Genomic DNA, 23,568 nt, shown 5'->3' with positions numbered 1-23,568 from the left:
TGGAAAACTTAGATATGTTAAGCATGTACAGACTACTGTGTTTTACTGTTGACTATAAACCATTAATCCTCCAATAGAGAAAAAAATATTAAAAAATAGGTCCTGCATCCTACCAGTTGAGCTATCCTTCCCTGTCTGCTATATTGTTAAAATAAAAATTATGAAAATACTAAATGCTAGAGAAGATTCAGAACAACTAGAAATTTCATACATTGTTCATGAGAATACAAAGATCATACAGTAGGCAGAGGTAGATAGCATAATGGTTATGCAAGGAGATTCTCATGCCTGAGGCCCCAAAGTCACAGATTCAATCCCCCTCACCACCATAAGCCAGAGCAGAGCAGTGCTGTGGTAACAACAAAAAAAAAAAAGAAAGAAAAGAAAAGAAAATCATACAGCCCCTGTGAACAACACATTGGTACTTTCATATAAATTTAAACACATACTTACAAATGTATATGACCCAGCCATCCCAGTCTTAGGTTTGTATCATAAGAAGAAAAAGGTATATTTTACTCTCCAAAGAAACTGAACAACAACAACAAAAAACTTCTTATAGCCTTGCTTATCATCATCATCATAAACTGGAAAGAATTCAGGTAACCTTACAACATAGAAGGATCACAGAAGTACATAGAAGAATTCAAACTGCATTATGATAAGTAATAGAAGTCAGAATCAAAAAGATTATATTCCATATAAATCTATTTATATGATATAACAGAAAAGGCAAAATTCCAGGCACAATATATAGATGACAGAGTTTAAGAATATAAGGGGCTGGTTATAAAGATGATGTGAGGAAATTTTTTTTTGAAGAGAGTTGCTTTTATTTTTATTTTGGCAGCTTTTTAAAATTTTTTATTTATAAAAAGGAGACATTGACTAAACTATAGGCTAAGAGGGGTACAACCTCACACAATTCCCAACACCAGAACTCTGTATCCCGTCCCCTTCCCTGATAGCTTTCCTATTCTTTAACCCTCTGGGAGTATGGACCCAAGGTCATTGTGGGATGCAGAAGGTGGAAGGTCTGGCTTCTGTAATTGCTTCCCCACTGAACATGGGCGTCAACTGGTTTATCCATACTACCAGCCTGTCTCTCTCTTTCCCTAGTGGGGAAGAGCTCTGGGGAAGCAGAGCTCCAGAACACATTGGTGGGGTCGTCTGTCCAGGGAAGTCTGGTCAGCATCATGCTAGCATCTGGAACCTGGTGGTTGAAAAGAGAGTTAACATACAAAGCCAAACAAATTGTTGACCAATCATGGACCTAAGGGCTGGAATAGTGCAGATGAAGAGTTGGGGGGGCCCTCCATTTTGTAGATAGCCACGAGGCATATTTTAGTTATATTCCGAAGGGCCTGTGGCTATACTAGTGGGGGGTTTTTTGTTTGTTTTTTTGTTGTGTTTTTTTTTTTTTGCCTAAGCCTGAAATATGATATGCAGATGAATCCTAATTATTGTCTGGGGAGGTGATGTCATGCCTGACAAAAGAACCAGAAAGCTGGATCAGGGAAGAGAGTAGCTCCCAAATATGTGAGAGGTGTATAAATATTATTGACTGTAAACCCCATGGATTTGATGTGATCTGGGGCCCATATTCAGCTTAGGAACCTATGTGACCTCTGCATCCCTGTAGATCTGAGCTCACATTCTGTGGTCATGAGTAGGAATGTTCCAAGATGTCCCAATATTAAGACCCATCCTCCTCAGGTGAAGCATAGAGTATGTTGTTCATCCTCCCTTCAGAGGATGTGGAACATTCTCTATTGTTGTTGATCCACGTTGAAGGCAAGGTTCTATGGGAGCCCACAAAGGGGTCTATTGTGTTGTTCCTGATAGGAATGACTGGTAGCAATGGAGAGAGGGAATTATTCGAGGCCTAGGCCCATCATGTCTGTTTGGGAATCTCAGGACTCCCTGATTAGGGCCTCAGCTGATGCGGTGGCCTGATAGTGACTAAAGAGTCATGGTTAAAGTATGCCAGTCTCTTAGATTCAGCTTTTGCAGTCCTTGCTTTGATGAGACTAGCTTCAGAGTGAGTGAGAGAACTGTAATAGGAAGTAGGTGAGGAGGGTATCTAATTCTAAGTAGATACTATTTCATTATGAACTTTATACTGACTCACTACAGACTTGTGTATTTTTGCTTTCAGGTATATATTTTGCCCTAATTTATGGATAAATGTGAACATATGCCCTATCTCATGGGACCTGGTCTATATCTAGGTTTGGGGATTTTGTTAGGAAGTGAATCTCCTGGAATGGAATTTGAGAATACTATGAAAGGAAATGTCTCACCCGAGTAATGAGGGTGAAGGGTTGGTACATCTCTGGACACAGTCTGAAGTGAAGCATGCTAGGTGGTACTCCTTGCATTGATCAGGTTGGGATCAGTGGATGCAATATCATTTGGTATGAGTTGAGAAAAGCATGCAGGAAAGTGAGCCCCACCCTAGAGGTTCCAGGACTGGGGGAAATATAGGCTCTAAAGAGGAAGTGGGAGGTCCTGCTGTCTTAGGGTTTAAGAAGAGAATAGATAGTTATTGCTATAACCATATTATTTGGCAATTGGGTTAACTTTGAAATATCCCTTTGTTAGGATTTGCTGTATGATGTGAGGAAAATTTTTAGGTAACAGATTAGTTTTGGTATATGATGGTTCTTGGTCTGCTTCTAAATTCTGCTTCTAAGACCCCTTCTGTTGCATTGCTCACCCCTGGCTGTGGTTTATTTACATAATCATTGTTTTCATTGGTTTAATCCCCACTGGTTCCAGCGCTTTTTCTTTCTCCCCACCCCCTATCCTATGTACTTCCTCTTCCTGACACTTGCACCTCAGGAGATATATATAGGACAGGATTGTGATTAGAGATAGCTAGCTTGCACTGCATTCCTCATCAATAAAGACTGAACTGCGTCCCACTCAGCTATGAGGCCCTGGTCATCTTTCGCCCTCGAAGCTAGCCCGACAGATGGTCTTAGTGATTATATAACTGTTCACATATAGTATTGAACATGAAAAGAATGGATTTACTTTTCAATTGGAAATTATTATAAATATGTGCATTTTCTTTGACTTTTTTTTTAAGATTTGTGTATTTATTGGAGAGAGCGCAAGCACACACTGGTCTCTCAGCTCTGATATATGGTGTAACCTGGGGTTGAATGTAGGACATTTGAGATCTCAAGCATTAAGGTCTGGGCACAACTTCTTTGCTATTTCCCAGGCTTCAAAAGAATGGATTTTATTGTAAGCAGTTTTTTTTTGTTTGTTGTTTTTTTTTTAAAGAATGACATGGAAGTGAACCAAACAATCAAAAAGTTAATATTAATATTCTCCAAGTTTTCTGAAATTCAGACTTACTGATGATAATAAAATCTCCTGAGAAGAGAATTTATTCATAGGAATGAAATTACATTTACTTTTCAAAATGAACAAAGGGTGAGGGGAAAAAATACGTGGTAAATACTTAATGACTTTGGACTCTTATGTAGTCAGTCTTCATATGCATGATTTTCCATCAGTTGTTTTGTGCCATTTTTTATGCTTTGAACTCTAGATTTTTAAAGGCCTGTATCTTTGCTGGAGAGACAACATAATGGCTATATGAAAGATTTTCTTCCTTGAGGCTCTGGAGTCCCAGGTTCAATCTCTAGTGCCACCATAAGTCAGATCTGGGCCGTCAGTGTTCTGGTTTTCTCTTTCTCTCTCTGTAGCTTTCTCATTAAAAATAAACAACCCTGGGAGTCAGGCAGTAGTGCAGTGGGTTAAGAGCACGTATCCAGAAGTGCAAAGATCAGTGTAAGGATCAGGGTTCGAGTCCCCTGGCTCCCCAACTTTGGGGGCGTCGCCTCACAGGTGGTGAAGCATGTCTGCAGGTGTCTATCTTTCTCTCCCCCTCTCTGTCTTCCCCTTTTCTCTCCATTTCTCTCTGTCCTAGCCAACAATGAACAATAATAACCACATTAACAACAACAATAGTAACCACAACAACAAGACTACAAGTAACCACAAGTAACAATAGTAACCACAACAACAAGGCTGCAACAAAAAAGGGGGGAAAATAAATAACCCTGGCTGCAGGAGAGACATTTCACATGTAAGGAAGCAGGCCTACAAGTGTCTATCTTTCTCCCTATCTTCCCCTCCCCTATCAAATAAAATAAAATATTTAAAAATAAAAATTAAAAAACAAATGGCTATGACTTTCAAAAATTGCTTTCCAAGGACAAATATCCTCTAGTATAGATACTGCCTCATCTGGGTTGTATAGTTCCATCATTTTTCATTTTTCAGGCATCATGCATATTTCAACATTTTCTATCTAATGAAGTCATCCATATACTGTCTCCTGACTTTTTAATGACAAAGTTAGCATTACTAGGCTCCAAAAAGCCTCACAGTGGGCACACCCTCCCTTTCTAAAATGTCTTTTAACATTATCATACAAACTGCTCAGCTACCCACACAGAGACAGTGGAATAGAAGGATTTACTTCTCAGATTAAATTTTACAGGATTCTAGAACCAAAATCATTTTAAGAAAGTTCATTCCTACTGTAATTGGGTCAATCATCATCATCCACTTGAACTTCATAATCCTATCAATTAGTAGTCAGGCTTATTAATCTGGACCCATCAGCCCCTACTGTAAAACATGCCAAATTATGTCACCCTGTTATTAGGCAGAAAAATGTAGGTATCTGGAAACTAACAACATAAAGAATATAATTGAAAACTATAATTGGGTGCTCACAAAATAAATTCAGATCTGAATTTAAAGGAAATTTTCTTGGAAATATTTTATCTCCCCCACTGGAGAGAAGTTTTAATGTCCTCAAGACTAGTCAGTAGATACTGGCTTCTTCATAATAAGTTGGGTGAATGTTTGTCCCAGATTCTTGAGTGAGGATCAAAATAGTTTGTACTGATTATCATGCAATTAAAATATCACTGGACTAACTTTCCTGAAATAAACCTAATTAGAAGGATGAGAAAACAGGCTACAAAAAAAAAAAATCACTGGAACTTGTCATGGAGTCTTCATCATGAGGAGATATAGCAATGGAAACCCCAGACAGGGACTGGGGAGATAACATAAAGGTTACATAAAAAGACATCAGTGCCTGAGACTGAGGTCCAATCCCCAGCACCACCATAAACCAGAGCTGAGCGGTGCTCTCAGAAAATAGTTAATTAATTCCCAGGCAGAACAAGGTTGTAGATCCAACCAAGATCAGAGGTCAAGCTGGCTCAGACTTTGTTCTGCTAGAGCCCTGCGCTGAAGCATAGATAAGATGATGAAATCTGAAAAAGTTTAATTTATTTCTTTAAATAAAACTCTGGATTCATAGATTAATATAAATGTGAAGATTGTATGGTCAGATACACTGAATTTTCAGAATGAAATCACAGTATACCAATTTTTTGTTTTTAGGAATGGACAGACCACAAATTGCGCTGGAATCCTGATGAGTATGGTGGAATTCGCTCAATTAAAGTTCCATCAGAATCTCTCTGGCTTCCTGACATAGTTCTCTTTGAAAAGTAAGTATCACAAAAGAAAAGTACACTGCCAAGATTAGGATGGGGGTGGGGGCTTGAATTTAGCAAAATAATTGAGAAATCTGTATTACTTTACATAACACAAAGACGATTTTACTTTAAAGATATTGTTAGACACTGCAATGGGGAATTAAGAGAATGCAAATAGTGTTATAAATGCCAAGCTGCACACTTTAGTCGGGCAGTGGTGCAGTGGGTTGAGCGCATGTGGTGCAAAGTGCAAGGACCGGCATAGAGATCCCGGTTGGAGCCCCCAGCTCCTAACTTGCAGGGGAGTCGCTCCACAGGCAGTGAAGCAGGTCTGTAGGTGTCTGTCTTTCTCTCCCCCTCTTTGTCTTCCCCTCCTCTCTCCATTTCTCTCTGTCCTATCCAACAACAACATCAATAACCACAACAATGTTAAACAACAAGGGCAACAAAAGGGAAAATAAATAAATAAATATTTTTTTTAAAAGTCAGTTAAGTGAGGGCCAGGTGGTGGCATATCCAGTTAAACACACACATTACAGTAATCAAGGACCCAGGTTCAAACCTGTAGTCCCATCTGCAGGGGGAAAGCATCACAAATGAAATAGCAGGGCTTCAGGTGTCTCTCTGTTACTTTCCCTCCCTATCTCTCCTCTTCTCTCAATTTTTCTCTTTTTCTATTCAATAATAAATAAATATTTTTAAATCATTTTAAAAATAAATAAATAATATTTAAGGACATGTAATTCAAGAAGGAAAAGTTAGGGAAAGAAAAAAGAGTTTAATTCAGAAGCAAACTGCCTAAAAAGATGGCAGCCTGGAGTGTCAAAAATCATCTTACTAGAAAGGAAAATACAGAGCAGAACTTGGACTGGAACTGGTGTATTGCACCAAATTAAAAGACTCTGGGGGTGGAGGGAGGAGGGTTCAGGTCCTGGAACATGATGACAAAGGACCTAGTGGGGGTTGAATTGTTATGTGGAAAACTGAGAAATGTTATACATGTGCAAACTATAATATTTCATTGTCAACTGTGAACCATTAATCCCCCAATTAAAAAAAAAAAATCTTACTCTCAGGCCAGAGTCAGGGGTACAAGGAATAAGAGTAGTGGGTTAGTGAGAAAAAGAAAGGAAGGGGAGGAGGGTCCAGTCAGAAGCCAGTCCAGCTAGCTTTTAGTGTTTTTGTCTAATCACCACAACACAATCACCAGGGCAGGGCTACCTGCTCTTCATGGAAACTTTGAGACATGTTGCTAAGCAACCTCTTTGTAAGACAGCCTCTCACATCTCCCCCACCTCATTCTCATTTGCTTATCCTCATCCATCCTTGACTGGCTCCTAAGTAAGTAATACACAATGCATAGGAGTGCCACCAGCAGCACCACCACTACCACTACTACTACCACCAACACCAACACCAACACCACCACGGAGATCGCCCAGCCCCACAAAAGCCGGAAGCCCCGAGACCTAGAGCTTCTCCTGAGTTTGCTAGGTGGGCTGGGACCAGAACGGACTCTGGGATCTGGAGCCGGCTCAGGTCTGCTGACGCCATCCCTGCTCCCTGCACACACACTGATTGGGGTGCTGCTGACACCCAGCTCGTTGCTCTCCAGCATCCATTTCTGGAGCACCCTGAGCCCCATTGCACCCCAAAGCCTAGCCATGCTCTCCTTTCAGTTCCCCTCCAGCGGCAGCGCCCAGGTGCATGTCCCTTCCATCAGCATGGTTGGCCTCTCCACCCCCGTGGTGCTCTCCCCAGAGCCCCAGAAGCCTTGACTACCATCACCGGGCCCCCGCCCTTTGGTGGGGAGGGTGTTGGGGGGTCACTCCATCCATGCCTTGAACTTCTCTCCACCCAGCCGGTCTCAAGGAGAAACAAGAGTTCATCTGACAAACTCATGACAAACTCATGCTCTGGTGGCAGGGGGTGCGTGGTAATTCCTAGGAAGAAGGTTTTCTCAATAACCCTTGCAACCGAAAACACAGTTTCCCTCTTCTTTCTCTGCTCCCCCCCCCCCCCCAGTGTCCAGCTGACCCTCTCCCTACCCCGGTGGTGGGGGCGATTTATTTATTTTTTGAAGGCCACTGGGAGGAACCTTGGCCCAACCCTTTTGGGGGAGGTGGGGGTGATGAAGGGCAGGGTGGTGGAGAGCAGCAGGGGTGAGAACATCTTCCCCATCTCTGCATTCTTTTAATCCCCCAAGAGGAGACAATTGGGGATCTGGCTTGAGAAGGACCTTTATTTATGTCTCAGCCTGCCCTCCAGAGGACCTCCCCCCCCACTCCTGTCTCCCACTTAGGTAGGGGCAGTAGGGGTGAGTAGAAGAGAGAATTTGTTCTCTCTTCTTATTATTCCTTGCTGGGAAGTTGTGCAGATGCATTCACATCTGCCATGTTTTCCCCTCAGGCTACTAGTTCCTGTGAGAGTTGGGACATTCTGGGAGTGCCTGTTCCGCCATGTTGTGCCCTCAGGACATTGTCTATATCCCTGCGATATTTGGAGTGCTTTGGTTACTCCTCCCCGCTCCCATTCTCACAAGAGTTATCATCCTATCCTGGAGTGCTATGGTTACTTCTCCCCCTTCCCATTCTTGTGAAAGCTACTCCTATAAAAACTCTTCGTTTTCCGCACCTCACTCTCTTGCCAGCGCTTCACTCCGGTGTTCAGAGGTAGGAAAGGTTATTGCGTGAGGCGGCCATTTTCGCTACCTCCACGTGGCCCAACCTGCTTCTCTAGCACCCAACTCTGAGGTGCCAGCGCAAATAAAGATTTGTGTTTCCTCTTCGCTCCGGACCCCTCCTCTTTCTCTTCTCCGCGGCCCGTGCTCAACAACAATTCCTGGTCATGCCCAGCAGTCTAGGAAGGATTTGTGCCATTCAATGGGTTTGGGAGGCTTGGCCAAGGAAGACCCACCCCTCTAGGACAGGACTTTCCACCACCCCAGCCTTCCTCCTAGTCTGCACGTTTCTCAGCTACCTTTTTGGCTTAGGAGGAACGCCCTTTATGTCTGTCACCCTCCTAAGAAGCCATTCCCATGTCTGTTGAACTCCTGGGGTCCAGCCTGCTACCTCCCAATGGAGGGTTTTATTTTTTCAGAAGTGGGGGAAGTGTCCCCGTCTGGGGGACCCCCTCTCTCTCCAGCCAGTACTCCAGGTCGACTGTCTCCCAACTACTGGCAATTTTAACAATATAATCTATTTTTAAATAGGACTTTTCAAATAGGGATGGGAGGGCATCTCTTCCTAGATATGAAATGGGGTGGGTGGGAAGGGATTTGGGGGGATACTTCCTGCTACCTCCAATTGTTTATTTTTGATACCAAATGTGTATTTTCAGCTCTCTCCCTCCCAACCCCCCAATTTCCTACAGGTGGGTACAAAGGACCCTTTAAGTGTCCCTGGAGTTGGGAGGGAGGAATGGGGGGGTATAAAGACTGTTTTATCTGAATTACAGACTAGAGAAGGTGAGTTCAATGGACTCCTCCTGGGCTAACCTAGATGGCAGGGCCCACCCTGGGCCTGGGGACCTGGGGGTTAATGATTTGAGGAGAGGGTTCTACACCTGTCTCCACTATTGGTTTTACTCCCCCTACCCCCACCATGGATCTTTTTTCTAAGTGTCCCAGAGAATAGGGAATTGTTCTTGTAAATATATATTTTTAAAGGTGAAAAAAAAGGAGTATTCTTTTTTCCCCCTTTTGTTGCTCTTGTTTTGTAGTTGTAGTTATTGTTGATGCTGTTGTTGTTGGATAGGACAGAGAGAAATCGAGAGAGGAGGGGAAGACAGAGGGGGAGAGATAAACAGACACCTGCAGACCTGCTTCACTGCCTGTAAAGCAACTTCCCCTGCAGGTAGGGAGACGAGGGCTTGAACTGGAATCCTTACATCGGTCCTTGCGCTTTGCGCCGCATGAGTTTAACCACCCAACTCCCAAAAAAGAGTATTCTTGCTATTAATATCAGATAAGGCAAGAACCAAAATGGAAAGTACAACATCATGTGAAAAATAAAATGGAGCTTTTAATGTCTGCTCATTTTCTAATGGCTGCTCAATACAATAGTACAATGGTGAGTAAAAACAACTAGTTAACAAGTGTTTGACTGGGGCCAGGCGCTGGTTCAACTAAGGCACACACCTTACATACAATGTGTAAAGACCTAAGTTCAAGTCCCTGGTCCCCACCCGCAGAGGAAGCTTCATGAGTGGTGAAACAATGCTATCTCTTCCCCCACCCCATTTCTCCCTTCCCTCTCAACTTCTCTTTGTCTCTAGCCTAGAGAAATAAACCATTCTTCTAAGCACTAAAAGGAAACTATTATACTTTTACTACAGTGCTGATGGACGTTTTGAAGGCTCCCTCATGACCAAAGTCATTGTGAAATTCAATGGAACCGTTATTTGGACCCCTCCCGCCAGTTACAAAAGTTCATGCACCATGGACGTCACATTTTTCCCATTTGACCGACAGAACTGCTCCATGAAGTTTGGATCTTGGACTTATGATGGTACCATGGTTGACCTCATCTTGATCAATGAAAATGTTGACCGAAAAGATTTCTTTGATAATGGAGAATGGGAAATACTAAATGCAAAAGGCATGAAGGGAAACCGAAGAGAGGGCTTATACTCCTATCCATTCATCACTTACTCTTTTGTCCTGAGACGCTTGCCCCTGTTTTACACCCTCTTCTTGATAATCCCCTGCTTAGGGCTATCTTTCCTCACAGTCCTTGTGTTCTATTTGCCTTCTGATGAGGGAGAGAAACTTTCCTTATCCACATCAGTTTTGGTTTCTCTGACAGTTTTCCTCTTAGTGATTGAAGAAATTATCCCATCTTCTTCCAAAGTCATTCCCCTCATTGGAGAGTATCTTTTGTTTATTATGATCTTTGTTACCCTGTCGATTATTGTTACTGTCTTCGTAATTAATGTTCACCACAGATCCTCTTCAACATACCATCCCATGGCTCCCTGGGTTAAGAGACTATTTCTGCAAAAACTTCCTAAATTGCTTTGCATGAAGGGCCACGTGGATCGCTATTCTTTCCCACATAAAGATGAGAGCCAACCAGTTGTGAAAGGGAAAGTCCTGGAGAAAAAGAAACTAAGACAGATTAGTGAAGGTGAAAAAGTTCTGATTGCTTTCTTGGAAAAGGCTGCTGATTCCATTAGATATATTTCACAGCACGTGAAGAAAGAACATTTTATCAGCCAGGTGAGTTCACTGATCTTCAAAATAAGGCTACAGAAGTGGGCAAAGACTAATATTAATATTTTAACATCCATTTACAACAAGGCTCTAGCATAGTTTAAAAGGTTTAAAAGTATTAGCTATCTGCTTTACATGTGTAAAGTGTAAAGCAGACCCTAACATAAGATAGGGATTTTAAGTGGGAAATTTTAGGGAAAAGTTCACAAAAAGCACAATAAGCAAAACTGAAACAATTGTAAATTGTAGTCTGTTCCTTCTCCGGCCTTGTTCTCACAGGCATATTTCTCATTCTGCTCAACTTCCTTACCTACAAATAGACTAGGTCCCTCACTCCCTTATATGTTCCAGATGACTCCTGGTCAGGTTGCCTCAGCAGAATCATCACTCTGGAGCTGTAGCAGCTAAACCCACAGAGAGAATAGAACAGGACACCTATGACAGATGGTTAGAAAAATTCATAATTTGTAAATATATCGTTTGTTTCACATATAAGATCAGGAAGCATCACTATAAGAGATGCTGGAGTTATCATTTATATAAAAGTCAGGCTTTCTAAAATAACAAAAAAAATGAAAAATCAGAGGTCAGGTGATGGCATACTAGTTTGAATGCATATGCTATAGTGAGCAAAGACCCAGGTTCAAGCCCCTGATTCCCACCTGCAGGTGGAAAGCTTCATGAAGCTGTGAAGCAGTGCTGCAGATATCTCTTTTTTCTTTCTTCCTCTCTGCCTCTCCCTCCCCTCTCAATTTCTCTTTGTCTCTATTCAATAAATAAATTAATTAATAAAAGTTTTTATTATCTTCATTTATTTATTAGATAGAGACAGCCAGAAATTGATAGGGAAGGGGTAAGTAGAAAGGGAGAGAGAGACAGAGAGACACCTGCAACACTGCTTCACCACTTGCAAAGCTTTCCCCTTGCAGATGGAGACCAGGGGCTCAAACTCAGATCCTTGTACACTGTAACATGTGCACTCAACCAGGGGTGCCACCACCCAGCTCCCAATAATAAAATATTTTTATAAAAATAGAAAAATTGAGTTTCCCCCATTTTATCAGGAATGCTTGCAAGTGAGTCATAACATAGGTGATTCTGTTGTTTCCGTTTCATGTCTTTTTAAAAAGTATTTATTTTTAATGGTGTTTTGTATTTCTTTTCTTCCTTTTTAAATATTTATTTATTTATTTATTTATTTTTGATAGAGACAGAGAGAAATTGAGAGGATGTGGGGGAGATTAAGAGGGAGAGAGACAGAGAGACTCCTGCAGTACTGTTTCACCACTTGTGAAGCTTCTGGGGACTTGAACATGGGTCCTTGCACATTGTAATGTGTGCACTCAACTAGATATTCCATCACCCAGCCCCTATTTACTTATTTATTTATTTATCTTTTTATTTATTATTGGATAAAAACAGAGAGAAGTGGAGAAGGGAGTGGGAGATAGAGAAGGAAAGAGACAGAGAGACACTTGCAGCCCTACTTTACCACTCATGAAACTTTCCCCGTAGGTGGGGACCAGGGGCTTGAACCCACATCCTTGCACACTGCAATGTGTGTGATCAACCAGGTGTGCCACTGCCTCGCCCCCCAATTTATGTTTTTAATGTTAACAGAAGACTAAAATTGGGGGGTGGTGTTGTGATTTGAAAACTGATCTGCTATATAAATCTGTTACTCCTTTTAAATCCCTGACATGAATTCAAAACGGTTTGCCATCATCTTGAATGAAAGATGTCTTTTTCTCTTTTGCAGGTGGTCCAAGACTGGAAATTTGTAGCTCAGGTTCTGGACCGTATCTTCCTGTGGCTGTTTCTCACAGCAGCCGTAACAGGCTCAGTTCTGATTTTCACCCCGGCTTTGAAGATGTGGCTGCAGAGTTACCACCACTAGGCAGTTTCAAGAGTGATGTAAAATACAGTCTTTAAAAACTAAACAAACTATAAAAATCCCTTAGAATTGCATCCAGCTAGTCTGTATATATAATTTCCAAGCCTACTTGCTTATTTAAAGGGCCTGTGTTATCCTCAGGGAAGCTGAACCTTGGCAACTGTGGATGTGCTCACAGTTAAGTTGCGAGTGAGTTGGGGGGATCTGGCGGTAGCACAGCGGCTTAAGCGTTCATGGCACAAAGCACAAGGACTGGCATAAGGAACCCAGTTCAGGCCCCTGGTTCCCCACCTGCAGGGGGGTCACTTCATGGGCAGTGAAGCTGGTCTGCAAGAGTCTGTTTCTCTCTGTGTGTGTCTCCCCCCCCCCTCAATTTCTCTCTGTACTATCCAGCAGCAATGACAACAATAATAATAACGACAAGGGCAACATAATGGGCTCCAGGAGCAGTGGACTCATCGTAGGCAGGCACCGAGCTGCAGCAATAGCCCTGGAGGCAAAAAAAAAAAAAAAGTGAGTTTGGGTTAAAACCTCACTTGTTATAGGCAGAGTAAAATATTTAAGACTGACGTCACATGTCTGCTTGCTAGATAAATGCCTGCCCCCGCCACACACACACACACACACACACACACACACACACACACACACACACACACTAGACGGAGGCCTAATTCAGGAGATCTACCTGCACTCCAAGGAGGTCTTGAGTCAAGCTATTTCTGTGTACAGAACCTGCTTCTTCTGCATTATTGATGACTCTGGTGGTTTTACCTGGATTTCAAACTGGGGCTATGAATGTTATGCTTTTTTCTTCTGTTCTTTTTCCTTTTTAGTCTTGACTGAGTTTATCTGTTCCTTCTTTTCCTTGAATGGTTTGAAAGTTATGAATTTGTTTCTATTCTATTTTATCATTAAACATATTTATGCTTTTTAAATCAGTGATAAGGATTAGTATCTGTAGCTGTCTCCACCCACCCATAATTTTTTTCTTTTTTATTGTCACACCTTTGGTGATTGCACTACAAATCTACTGCTTCCAGCAGCTTTTTATTTTTTCTATTTTATTTAACAGAACAGAGAGAGAAATCAAGAAAGGATGGGGAGTTAGAAAGGAAAAGAGAAAGACAGACACCTGCAGACCTCTTTCACCGCTCGTGAAGTGTACCTGCCATAGGTGGGGAGATGGAGGCTATAAATAATTTAATACTTTTGTTTATACTTTCTTTGTCCTTTTTTTCTTTTTTTTGTGTAAATTGCCCACATTTTTAGTTCTTGGTCATGATTTTATGAGGGTTAACCCTTCAGAATAATTTATTGCCCATATATTTTTTTCAAAACCACAACATAAACAATTGTTTCATTTATTTATTTACTCACCACTTTTTGTTTTCTCCATTTTCTGATTTGCTTCATTACTTCAGAGGAAACCGTCTACGTGTAACTCTTTAGGAAGGTTTAAGTAGGAGTCGTTTCGAATCCTTGCTTTTTTGAGATTGTTTTCTGTCCTCATAGAATAGGTTGGCTGGGCATGGAATTTTGAGTTCAAAATCATTTTCCCTCAGAACTTGGAAGACAACACTCTTCAATACCCAGTGTTATAGAGACAACAAATGGTGAATGGTGATTCTTATTTCTTCTTCTTATAAATCCCTGTACTTTCCTTCTGAAACTTTAAGATTTTTTTCTTTTGTTGGGTCTTTTAAAAAATGTCATCTGTATGCTGTATATGTCAGAGTATAGTTCTCTACAAATCTACTGACTATCTACTGACATCTTTCAACTAGAGCAAATTTGCTTCCCTTTATTTATCTTATTCCCCATCCTCCTATCACTCTCCTTTCCTCTTGAAATCACTAATAGAGGTTTCACGGTATCCCTGGATTTGTCTTCCATGTATAGTAATCTGTCTCTCTCCCTCCCTCTCACTCTTTTGTGACAGGGGTCAAAAGTAGGACTTCATACAGTCTAGGCATGTATTCTACCACTGAGCCACCTCCCCAGACTCTCATACTTTTTATTTATTCAGTTCTTTACATTTTCAGTTTGATAAAGCTAACTAATTTGATATTCAGCTGTTAGCTATTCAATCCAGCTACTCAGGTATTTTGTTTTCATTTCCTTGTTGTTTATAGATAAATCATGTATTTGATTTCTAAGAACTGTAACTTTTCTTTTAGATGTCATAACCTCTGAAATATTTGAAGGAGTATTAATTATGGTTACCTTAAGTTCTACTTATTATCTCCACATTAACAATTTTTCTTCAGGATAGTTCATGTACCAGGACCCCAATGCCCTCTTCACCCCTTCCTTCTCTCTTCCCCTACTTTCCCCAGAATCCTTTGCTTTGGGATAATATTCCACAGCCAGTCTAAGTTTTACTTTGTGTTTTCTCTTTCTGTCCTATTTCATAAATTCTTTTTTTTTTTTAGAATGTTTAGATGAGTTTTATTGACAGAAATGTTACAAGGTTTATCAAAATTTGTGAACACAATTTTTTAACAGAATCAAAAGTGATTTAATATTTGATGTCACTTGTTATGTAATGCATACTAAAGTATAACTTTCACCCATTGGCTTGTATATTCTGACTTTCAATAAACACAGAACTAAGGCAACGTACATAGAGCAGAGCTGATGCATCAAATTAGTTACTACATCAACTTTAAAACCATGTGCAAATGAGCTGGCCAAATGTAAAGTAGACTAGCAGATGGAACTAAAATATGTATTTTAAAACTGCCATAAATATTAAAAAGATTTCACATCACATTAGCAATACTGTGTCAAAGAATCTTGTAGAAAGTTCTATAATGATCAAGCCTAAAATATTTTATTTGCTTTCCTGTCCACACATTTTAAAACACCAAAGTACTAATAGAATGAGAAAGGAACATTTTAAATTACATTTTTATTTATATATTAGACAGAGACAGAGAGAAATTGAGAGGGGAGGAGGAGATAAAGAAGGGAAGAGACAAAGAGACCCTGCAGCCTTGGTTTACCACTTGTGAAGATTTCCCCCTGCAGGTGGGGCTTGAACCTGCATTCTTGCGTGTTGTAATGAGTGTGTTTAATCAGGTGCACCACCACATGGCCCCAAGAAAGGTACATTTTTAATTGAATAAAAAATGGTAGCATCTCATTTAAAGGATAAAAATAAGCCTGCATGCCTTGCAAATAACGTTCTTCATGCAGTAATCCTGAACATTTGTATTATGACCTTGAATAAGATATTCCTTAAGCAGTCTTTGAAGAAGAGACTATATTTTTACTGATGGAAAGCTTCTAATCTTATTCTGGTTGGATCTTCTGGATGTCTCAAGGCAATTCCATTACGTAAGAGCAGTTAAATATAAGGTGGCCAAAAAGAATCTCTAATTTTGACATATGGGTCATGTGGAACATCAAACAATCTATTCAAAAGAATCTCCAAAATCTCGTGCAGTGTTATCAGATGTTCAGTTGTTTCTTTGTTTTTCTTTTTCTTTTTAGCATTTCTGTCAGGCAAAGGAAAATGGTCTTCTAGAAATTCACCCATGGTAATTAAGAGTTTCTTTCTATATTCTTTTATATCATGCAACTTAGTTTTAAGTTCACTGATGACTCGACTCAGAAAAGGTCACAATCTGCTCTTTCATTTTGTTATGTAGTGCATTAAGAGATTCCATTATCTGCTGCTGTTCACGTAACCACTGCTGCTCCCTTTCCAGGTCTTCCTTTAACTTTTCATTCTTTGATTGAACAGTAGATAGCACCAGTTCAAGATCATGTTTCAATTTTGTGAACTGCTCTTTTCCCAGTGATACCAGAATTTCTTCACTGAGTGGAATTATTTCAGGAGTTTCGTTCTGCCATTGACTGAGCCCAGCAGTCAAGCATTTTGCTTGTATAATTAGTAATGATAGCTGAGCATTTGAATCAGTAAGGGTCTCAGTTCCAACAAGAGATAATTTATTCTGACATTCTTCCATATCTTTCCACATCTCTTCACATTCTTTAAAAAGTTCTTCTTCAGCATTTTGATTATTTTCCACTTCTGTAGTACTATCTGGATCTAGATCTTGTTGATCTAGATGTTGTTGACTCATTGACATGTGTCTTACAATTTTCTTGGCCTCCACAAAGGTAGACAGACTTGAACTCCCCTATTTCATAAATTCTACCTATAAGTGAGATCATCCAAAATTCATCCTTATCTTCTTGGCTTATCCCATTTGACATGATTCCTCCAAGTCGCATCCAAGATGAGGCAAGGGAGATGATGTCATCATTTTTTTTAAAGCTCTTCAAAGTTTTACTGTAAAGCAGAATATAAGCTATGTGTTTCACTGGGTTTTTCACATGGGAGGCAACATGGTGAAGTGGAAACCAAAGCACTAGACCAGCCATTACCTGGCTGTGTGACCTCAGCAGACCATCTGCTTTTTCTGAGTTTTAGTTCCCTCGTAAATATTGAGAAGTTATTATTCGCATGACCTTAGCAATACTTTCCCCTGCTCTAGAATCCCATACTTTAGAGATTTATACTAATACTTTCACAGTCTTTGAGCCACAGCTACTTCTCATATAATGCTATTCTTTTAGGAAAATTTAATCTGTTTTATCAATAGATCAAGGTAGGATTTACAAGGCTGCATTGTAATAAAAATCAAGGCATCCCTGTCTTAAATCTCCATTGGGACTGTGCATCAAAGGGCAAATCTCTCTTCTTCTTTTTATTGAGAGCATTGTTGGCTTTAATTCATCCCTTGACTTTATTCAACTTGTTAATTTGCTAGGTAAATGACAGTGCTAATCTTGGGAAAATGTATTCATATTCTAATTCCATTCTAAATTGTGAAAAATAGCATGTGAAACGATTTCCAAAGCAAGCCTCTTTCTGACCAGGCACAAATTTAGCAAAGGGCAAACATTTCTATGTGTACCTATAGCTTAAGCCTCCTGTCAGTTCAGGTGGGAGATGGTGTTTCCAATAAGAACAAAGGATAAATGTTTCCATAGCACAATGACCTTAAGAAAGTAGCTACAAGAAGATACATTTAAAACAAAGAAATTGAGGTGGGGGGAGGGGGAAAAGGTAGATGGTTTATCTGGTAGAACAAACAGATTACCATACTCAAGAGCCCAGACTTGTGCCCAGGTTCACTACATTGGGAGCACCTGGAGGGAGAAGCACCACAGGAAATAAAACAGTGTTACAGTGTGGAGAGAGGGAGAGGGGGAGGGAGAGGGAGGGGGAGGGGAGGGGGAGGGGGAGATTGAGATTGCCAACCCTCCGTGTGTGTGTGTGTGTGTGTGTGTGTGTGTGTGTGTGTGTGTGTGTGTGTGTGTGTGTGTGATCCTCTAGCTAGAGGAAAGAAAACAGAAAGACTGGCAAGATCTTGGATGGACCTTGAAAAAAATCATGTTGAGTGAAATAAGTCAGAAACAGAAGGATGAATATGGGATGATCTCACTCTCAGGCCGAAGTTGAAAAACAAGATCAGAAAAGAAAACACAAGTAAATCCTGAAATGGAACTGGCGTATTGCACCGAAGTAAAAGACTCTGGGGTGGGTGGGTGGGTGGGGAGAATACAGGTCGACCTAGTGGGGGTTGTATTGTTATATGGGAAACTGGGCAATGTTATGCATGTACAAACTATTGTACTTATTGTTGAATGTAAAACATTAATTCCCCCCAAAAAATATATATATTAAAAAAATTAAAAGAAAGACTGGCAAGAGTGGTAGAAGTTCTACAAGCAGAGGACAGTGCTATGGTGTCTCTCCTCTCTCTCTCTCACCATCTCTAACTCTCCCTGTCTCCCATCCTTTATTTAGATAAAAGAGAAAGGGGGGAAACCACCACTAAGAGTGATGGAGTCATAAAGAAACAAAGCCCCAGCAATAATCCTAGTGGCAACAAGAAATTTTGATTACTTTTTAAAATGTATTTTACTTTAATGAGAGAGAGTTGGGGGGCAGTGTCAGAGAGAAAGAGAGAGAGAGACCAAAACACTACTCAGCTCTGGCTTATGGTGGTACTGGGGATTAAACTTGTGACTTCAGAGCCTCAGGCATGAAAGTCTTACGCATAAACATTATGTTGTTTCTCCAGCCCAAAATTTTGATTTATGTTTAGCAAGAAATATCTGCAGTTAAAATTTGCCAGCTAATTCTAACAAGTGAACAATGTCAGAGCAATAGCACTCTGTAACACACACACATAGGACCCTGAAGTAAACACATTCACGAACATGTAACAAAGTGTTTTAACTTGCCCCCATGCTCCAGGTGCCTGTTTCCTTCCACTTGAAGCTTTCACAGAATGCATGGCCCCTCACTGAACTCCCTGTCTCTGAGAGTGTGGTGTTTGCGGTTTCTGCTGTATGCTTTAGAGTGGTTGTTCTCTATTATTTTATTAAGCAACATTTATTTCCTGAACAACATCATGGCATAGTCTCTGTTACATTTCCAACATCATCTAGTAGAGCCAAGTACATGATCAAAGCCTTACTTGTATTTTTTTTTTTTTGCAACTCTTGTGAATTAAGTAAGCCAATGCCAAAACTTTAGATTGGGTTATTTATCTAAAATGAGGGCAAATTTGTATTCTGCCTCAGCCATTCCCAATATTTCCAGTTCTCTGTGTTTGAAACATTCCAAATTAACTTACTTAGATAATAAATAATAATTTTCTTGTTGTGCTAGGTCTTTTGTATACACAATTTCATTGTTTCCTGGTTTTTGTATTCTTTTAACTTTAGGCAGAGGAGAGAGAGGGAGAGAGAGAGATATCAGAGTAGCAGAGCTTCCCTGGAGGTAGAGGGCCTTGAACCTGAGCATCACATGGCAAAGCATATATACTACATGGTGAGCTATCCCTCAGCCCCAGGAATAATTTATTCTACCTTGAATATTTCATGAAGAACCTAATTTTTCATTGATAGTTTACAATCAACAGTAAAACACAGTAGCTTGTACATGTGTAACATTTCTCAGTTTTCCACATAACAATTCAACCCCACTAGGTCCTCCTCTGCCATCATGTCCAGGACCTGAACCCTCCCCACCCCTCAAGTCTTTTAAAGGAATCTAAGCACTTAAAGCTTCAGATTGGTAACCTAATTGAATTTTAACAGTAGGCTCAACTTGTTAATATATTTACAATAATAATTTTTTCTTTGACATATCAAATCACCTATAATCTTAGACCAGAGAGACCAGAAGAAACTAGCTGTATCACTATATTAGATAAAGCTATATGTAAATAGCATTAAATGGCATAAATCATGGTGAGGTCTTATTTGATACAGAAATTTATTTATTTATTTATTCATAAGAAAGACAGGAAGAAAGAAATAACCAGACGTCACTCTGGTACATGTGCTACCAGGGATCGAACTCGGGACCTCATGGTTGAGAATCCAATGCTTTATCCACTGTACCACCTCCCGGACCACGATACAGAAAATTCTAACAGTGAGATTTTCAAAGTCTATCAAATTTCCCAATAACTCAGTTATAATAATAACTATCTATTGCCTTCTTAAACCCTAAAACAGCAGGAACCCTCCCCATTCTCTTTAAACCCATATTTCTCCCAGTCCTGGAACCTCAGTGGCAGGGCTTGTCTTACAACAGACTTCTCCCAACCCATACCAACTGATATTGCATCAGCAGATCTCAACCTAATCAATGCACCCAGTACCATCTTCACATGTTTCACTTTGGACTGTGTGCACAGGCCTGTAATGTCAACCCTTCAGCTCCAGTACCCTGGTGAGACCATTCCTAGCTCATAGGACTCCTTAATTCCATTTTGGGTGATGCACTTCCTAACAAGCCACAGCACCTAGACATGAACCAGAGCCCAAGAGACAGAACACATGTGCACATGTACCCATAAGTTAGGGGAAAATATATACCTTAAAGCAAAAGTGCATAGGAGTTTGCAGTGACTTGATAAGTGCAGCAAACAAGTGGAAAGACCTAAAAAAAAAAAAGACATTATAAAGTACTTAATCAAATAATTAATACTTAGACCTAGATATCTCCCTCACCTACTTCCTATTTTACTTCCCTCAATCACTCCAAGGCTAACCTTCTCAGACAAAGTAAGGACTACAAAAACTGGATAAGGGCAAGAGACCAACATACTTAAATGATGGCTCTTTAGGTTACTACCAGGCCATTTCATCTCCCATGGTCCTACTCAGGGAATCATGGGATTCCCACACAGACATGATGGGCCTAGATCTCTAACAGATCCCTCTCTCCATTGTCACTGGTCATTTCCATAAGGAACAATATAGTAAACCCTTTTGTGGGTCCCTATAAGACCTTGTCCTCACACCAAAGTAAAAACCCTGTGGTGAGGGGTAGACATGCAGCTTCCTGGGCCAGTGGGGGGTGGGAGTGGGTGGGAGGGATGGGTCACAGTCTTTTGGTGGTGGGAATGGTATTTATGTACACTCCTAGTAAATGTAGTCATATAAATCACTAGTTAATTAATACAAGAGGGGGAAAATTAATTGTATGTCCCGAAGTTTTTCAAAACACAAACTGAATCTTTTAAATATATAGGCTGTGTAATTGATATGCAGACTCTCTCAAAAGCCTAGACCAAGCAGATCAGAAACAACCAATAGCACAGCTATATAGAAGATACTGGGTACTGTACAGCAAACCCTAACAAAAGGACTTTTCAAAGTTAACCCAATTACCAAATAATGTGATGATAACATTAACTATCGATTGTCTTTTGGAACCCTAAGACAGCAGGAACCTCATATCTCCACTATAGAGCCTCTACTTCCCCCAGTCCTAGAACCATTGGATAGGGCCCACTTTCCCGTATGCCTCTCCCAATCCATACCAAATAATATTGCATCTGCCGATCACAACCTAACCAACACAACGATTGCCACCTCAACATGCTTCACTTCAGACTGTGTCCAGAGACCTCATGTGTGGAATGACAACCCTTCAACTTCATTACTTGGGAGAGACCTTTCCTTTTATAGTATACTTTAATTCCATCTCAGGTGGTTCACTTTCTAACAAAGTCCCAAAACCTAGATATACACCAGTTTCTGTGAGAGAGAGCATATGTTCACATGTATCCGTAAACTACTGCAAAATATATACCTGAAAGCAGAAGTACACTAGAGTTTGCAGTGAGTACCCCCCCTAACACTTCCTCTCCACTATTCCAAGCTTTGGGTCCATGATTGCTCAACAATTTGTTTGGCTTTGTATGTTGACTCTTTCCAGTCACCAGGTTCCAGATGTCATCAGGATGCTGGCCAGGCTTCCCTAGACTGAAGACCCCACCAATGTGTCGTGGAGCTCCGCTTCCCCAGAGACCCACCCTACTAGGGAAAGAGAGAGGCAGACTGGGAGTATGGACTGACCAGTCAACGCCCATGTTCAGCAATTACAGAAGCCAGACCTTCTACCTTCTGCAACCCACAATGACCCTGGGTCCATAATCCCAGAGGGATAGAGAATGGGAAAGCTATCAGGGGAGGGGGTGGGATATGGAGATTGGGTGGTGGGAATTGTGTGGAATTGTACCCCTCCTACCCTATGGTTTTGTTAATTAATCCTTTCTTAAATAAAAAAGAAAAAAAAAAAGACCTTGTCCTCAATGTGGTAGGGACTACCCCATTTTCTGATGGTAGGTCAGGCCAAAATACTCTGCCACTAGAGGAAGATGGATCCAGCAATGAGTGCAGCCTAGAATGCTCCTAGCTATGACCACAGAATGTGAGCTCAGACCTACAGAAGTGCAGAAGTTACACAGGCCCCTGCACTGAATATAGGTTCCAAATCAAATCAATAGGGTTTACAGCTAACAATATTTATAGACTTTTTCCATATTTGGGAGCAACCCTCTTCCCTGATCCACCTTCTAGTCCTATTTCCAAATCTAACACCATATCCCAAGACAATACCTTTGGTCCACCTGCATGTTAGCTGTCAGGCTCATGCAAAAATTAGTAAAGTCATGAGACCCTTGGAATATACCTAAAATAGACCTATTAGCTTTTTTCCACAATGGAGACCCCCAAATCTCATCTGCTATATTCTTGCCTTTAGGTTCCTAATTATTAAACCATTTGTTCTGATTTATTCCTTTTCCAGACCAGGTTCCAGATGTTACCATGATGCCAACCTGACTTCCCTGGGCAGACAACCCCACCAATGTGTCCTGGAGCCCCACCGCTCTAGATTCCTGCCCCACTAGGGAAAGAGAGAGACAGGCTGGGAGTATGGATTGAGTCAACACCCATGTTCAGTGGGGAAGCAATTACAGAAGCCAGACCTTCCACCTTCTGCACCCCATAATGATCCTGGGTCCATGCTCCCAGAGCAATGAAGAATAGGGAAGCTTTCAAGGAAGGGGATGGGGTACAGAACTCTGGTAGTGGGAATTGTGTGGTATTATACCCCTCTTATCCTATGGTCTTGTGGATTTTTTTTATTTTAGAAATAAACTAAATAGATAAATAAGTAAAATCCTTAAAAGGAAGGAAGGAAGGAAGGAAGGAAGGAAGGAAGGAAGGAAGGAAGGAAGGAAGGGAGGAAGGGAAGAAATAAAGAAAAAAAGGGAGTCGGGTGGTAGCACAGCGGGTTAAGTGCGTGTGGTGCAAAGCACAAGGACTATCGTTAAGGATCCCGGTTCGAGCCCCTGGTTCCCCACCTGCAGGGAAATCGCTTCACATGCGGTGAAGCAGGTCTGCAGGTGTCTTTGTCTTCCCCTCTCTGTCTTCCCCTCCTCTCTCCATCTCTTTCTGTCCTATCTCATAACAACGACATCAACAATAACTACAACAATGAAACAACAAGGGCAACAAAAGGGAATAAATAAATATTTTAAAAAGCAATAAAGAGAGAGAGAAAGAAAGGAAGAAAGAAAAACAGAAAGAAA

The 23,568-nt window shown here is 40.8% G+C and overlaps 1 protein-coding gene and 1 pseudogene across 1 annotated transcript in view; one reads left to right on the top strand and one right to left on the bottom strand.

The window, feature by feature from the left end:
• The window catches only part of CHRNB3 (cholinergic receptor nicotinic beta 3 subunit), a 44,026-nt gene extending 28,945 nt beyond the window's left edge, over positions 1–15,081 (top strand). The window contains exons 5-7 of the mRNA XM_060181438.1: positions 5,443–5,552; positions 9,876–10,758; positions 12,512–15,081. Coding sequence (XP_060037421.1) covers positions 5,443–5,552; positions 9,876–10,758; positions 12,512–12,649 — 1,131 coding nt within the window. The 3' untranslated portion in view covers positions 12,650–15,081. The remainder of the gene's footprint in view (positions 1–5,442; positions 5,553–9,875; positions 10,759–12,511) is intronic.
• Positions 15,082–15,205: 124 nt separating this feature from the next.
• Positions 15,206–16,793, bottom strand: LOC103113225 (centromere protein K-like; annotated as a pseudogene).
• Positions 16,794–23,568: the final 6,775 nt, after the last annotated feature.

Source organism: Erinaceus europaeus, chromosome 2, assembly GCF_950295315.1.
Source record: "Erinaceus europaeus chromosome 2, mEriEur2.1, whole genome shotgun sequence".
Lineage (NCBI taxonomy): Eukaryota > Metazoa > Chordata > Mammalia > Eulipotyphla > Erinaceidae > Erinaceus > Erinaceus europaeus.
The sequence above is the reverse complement of the archived record's forward strand: the minus strand, read 5'-3'. Positions and strand labels throughout refer to the sequence as shown.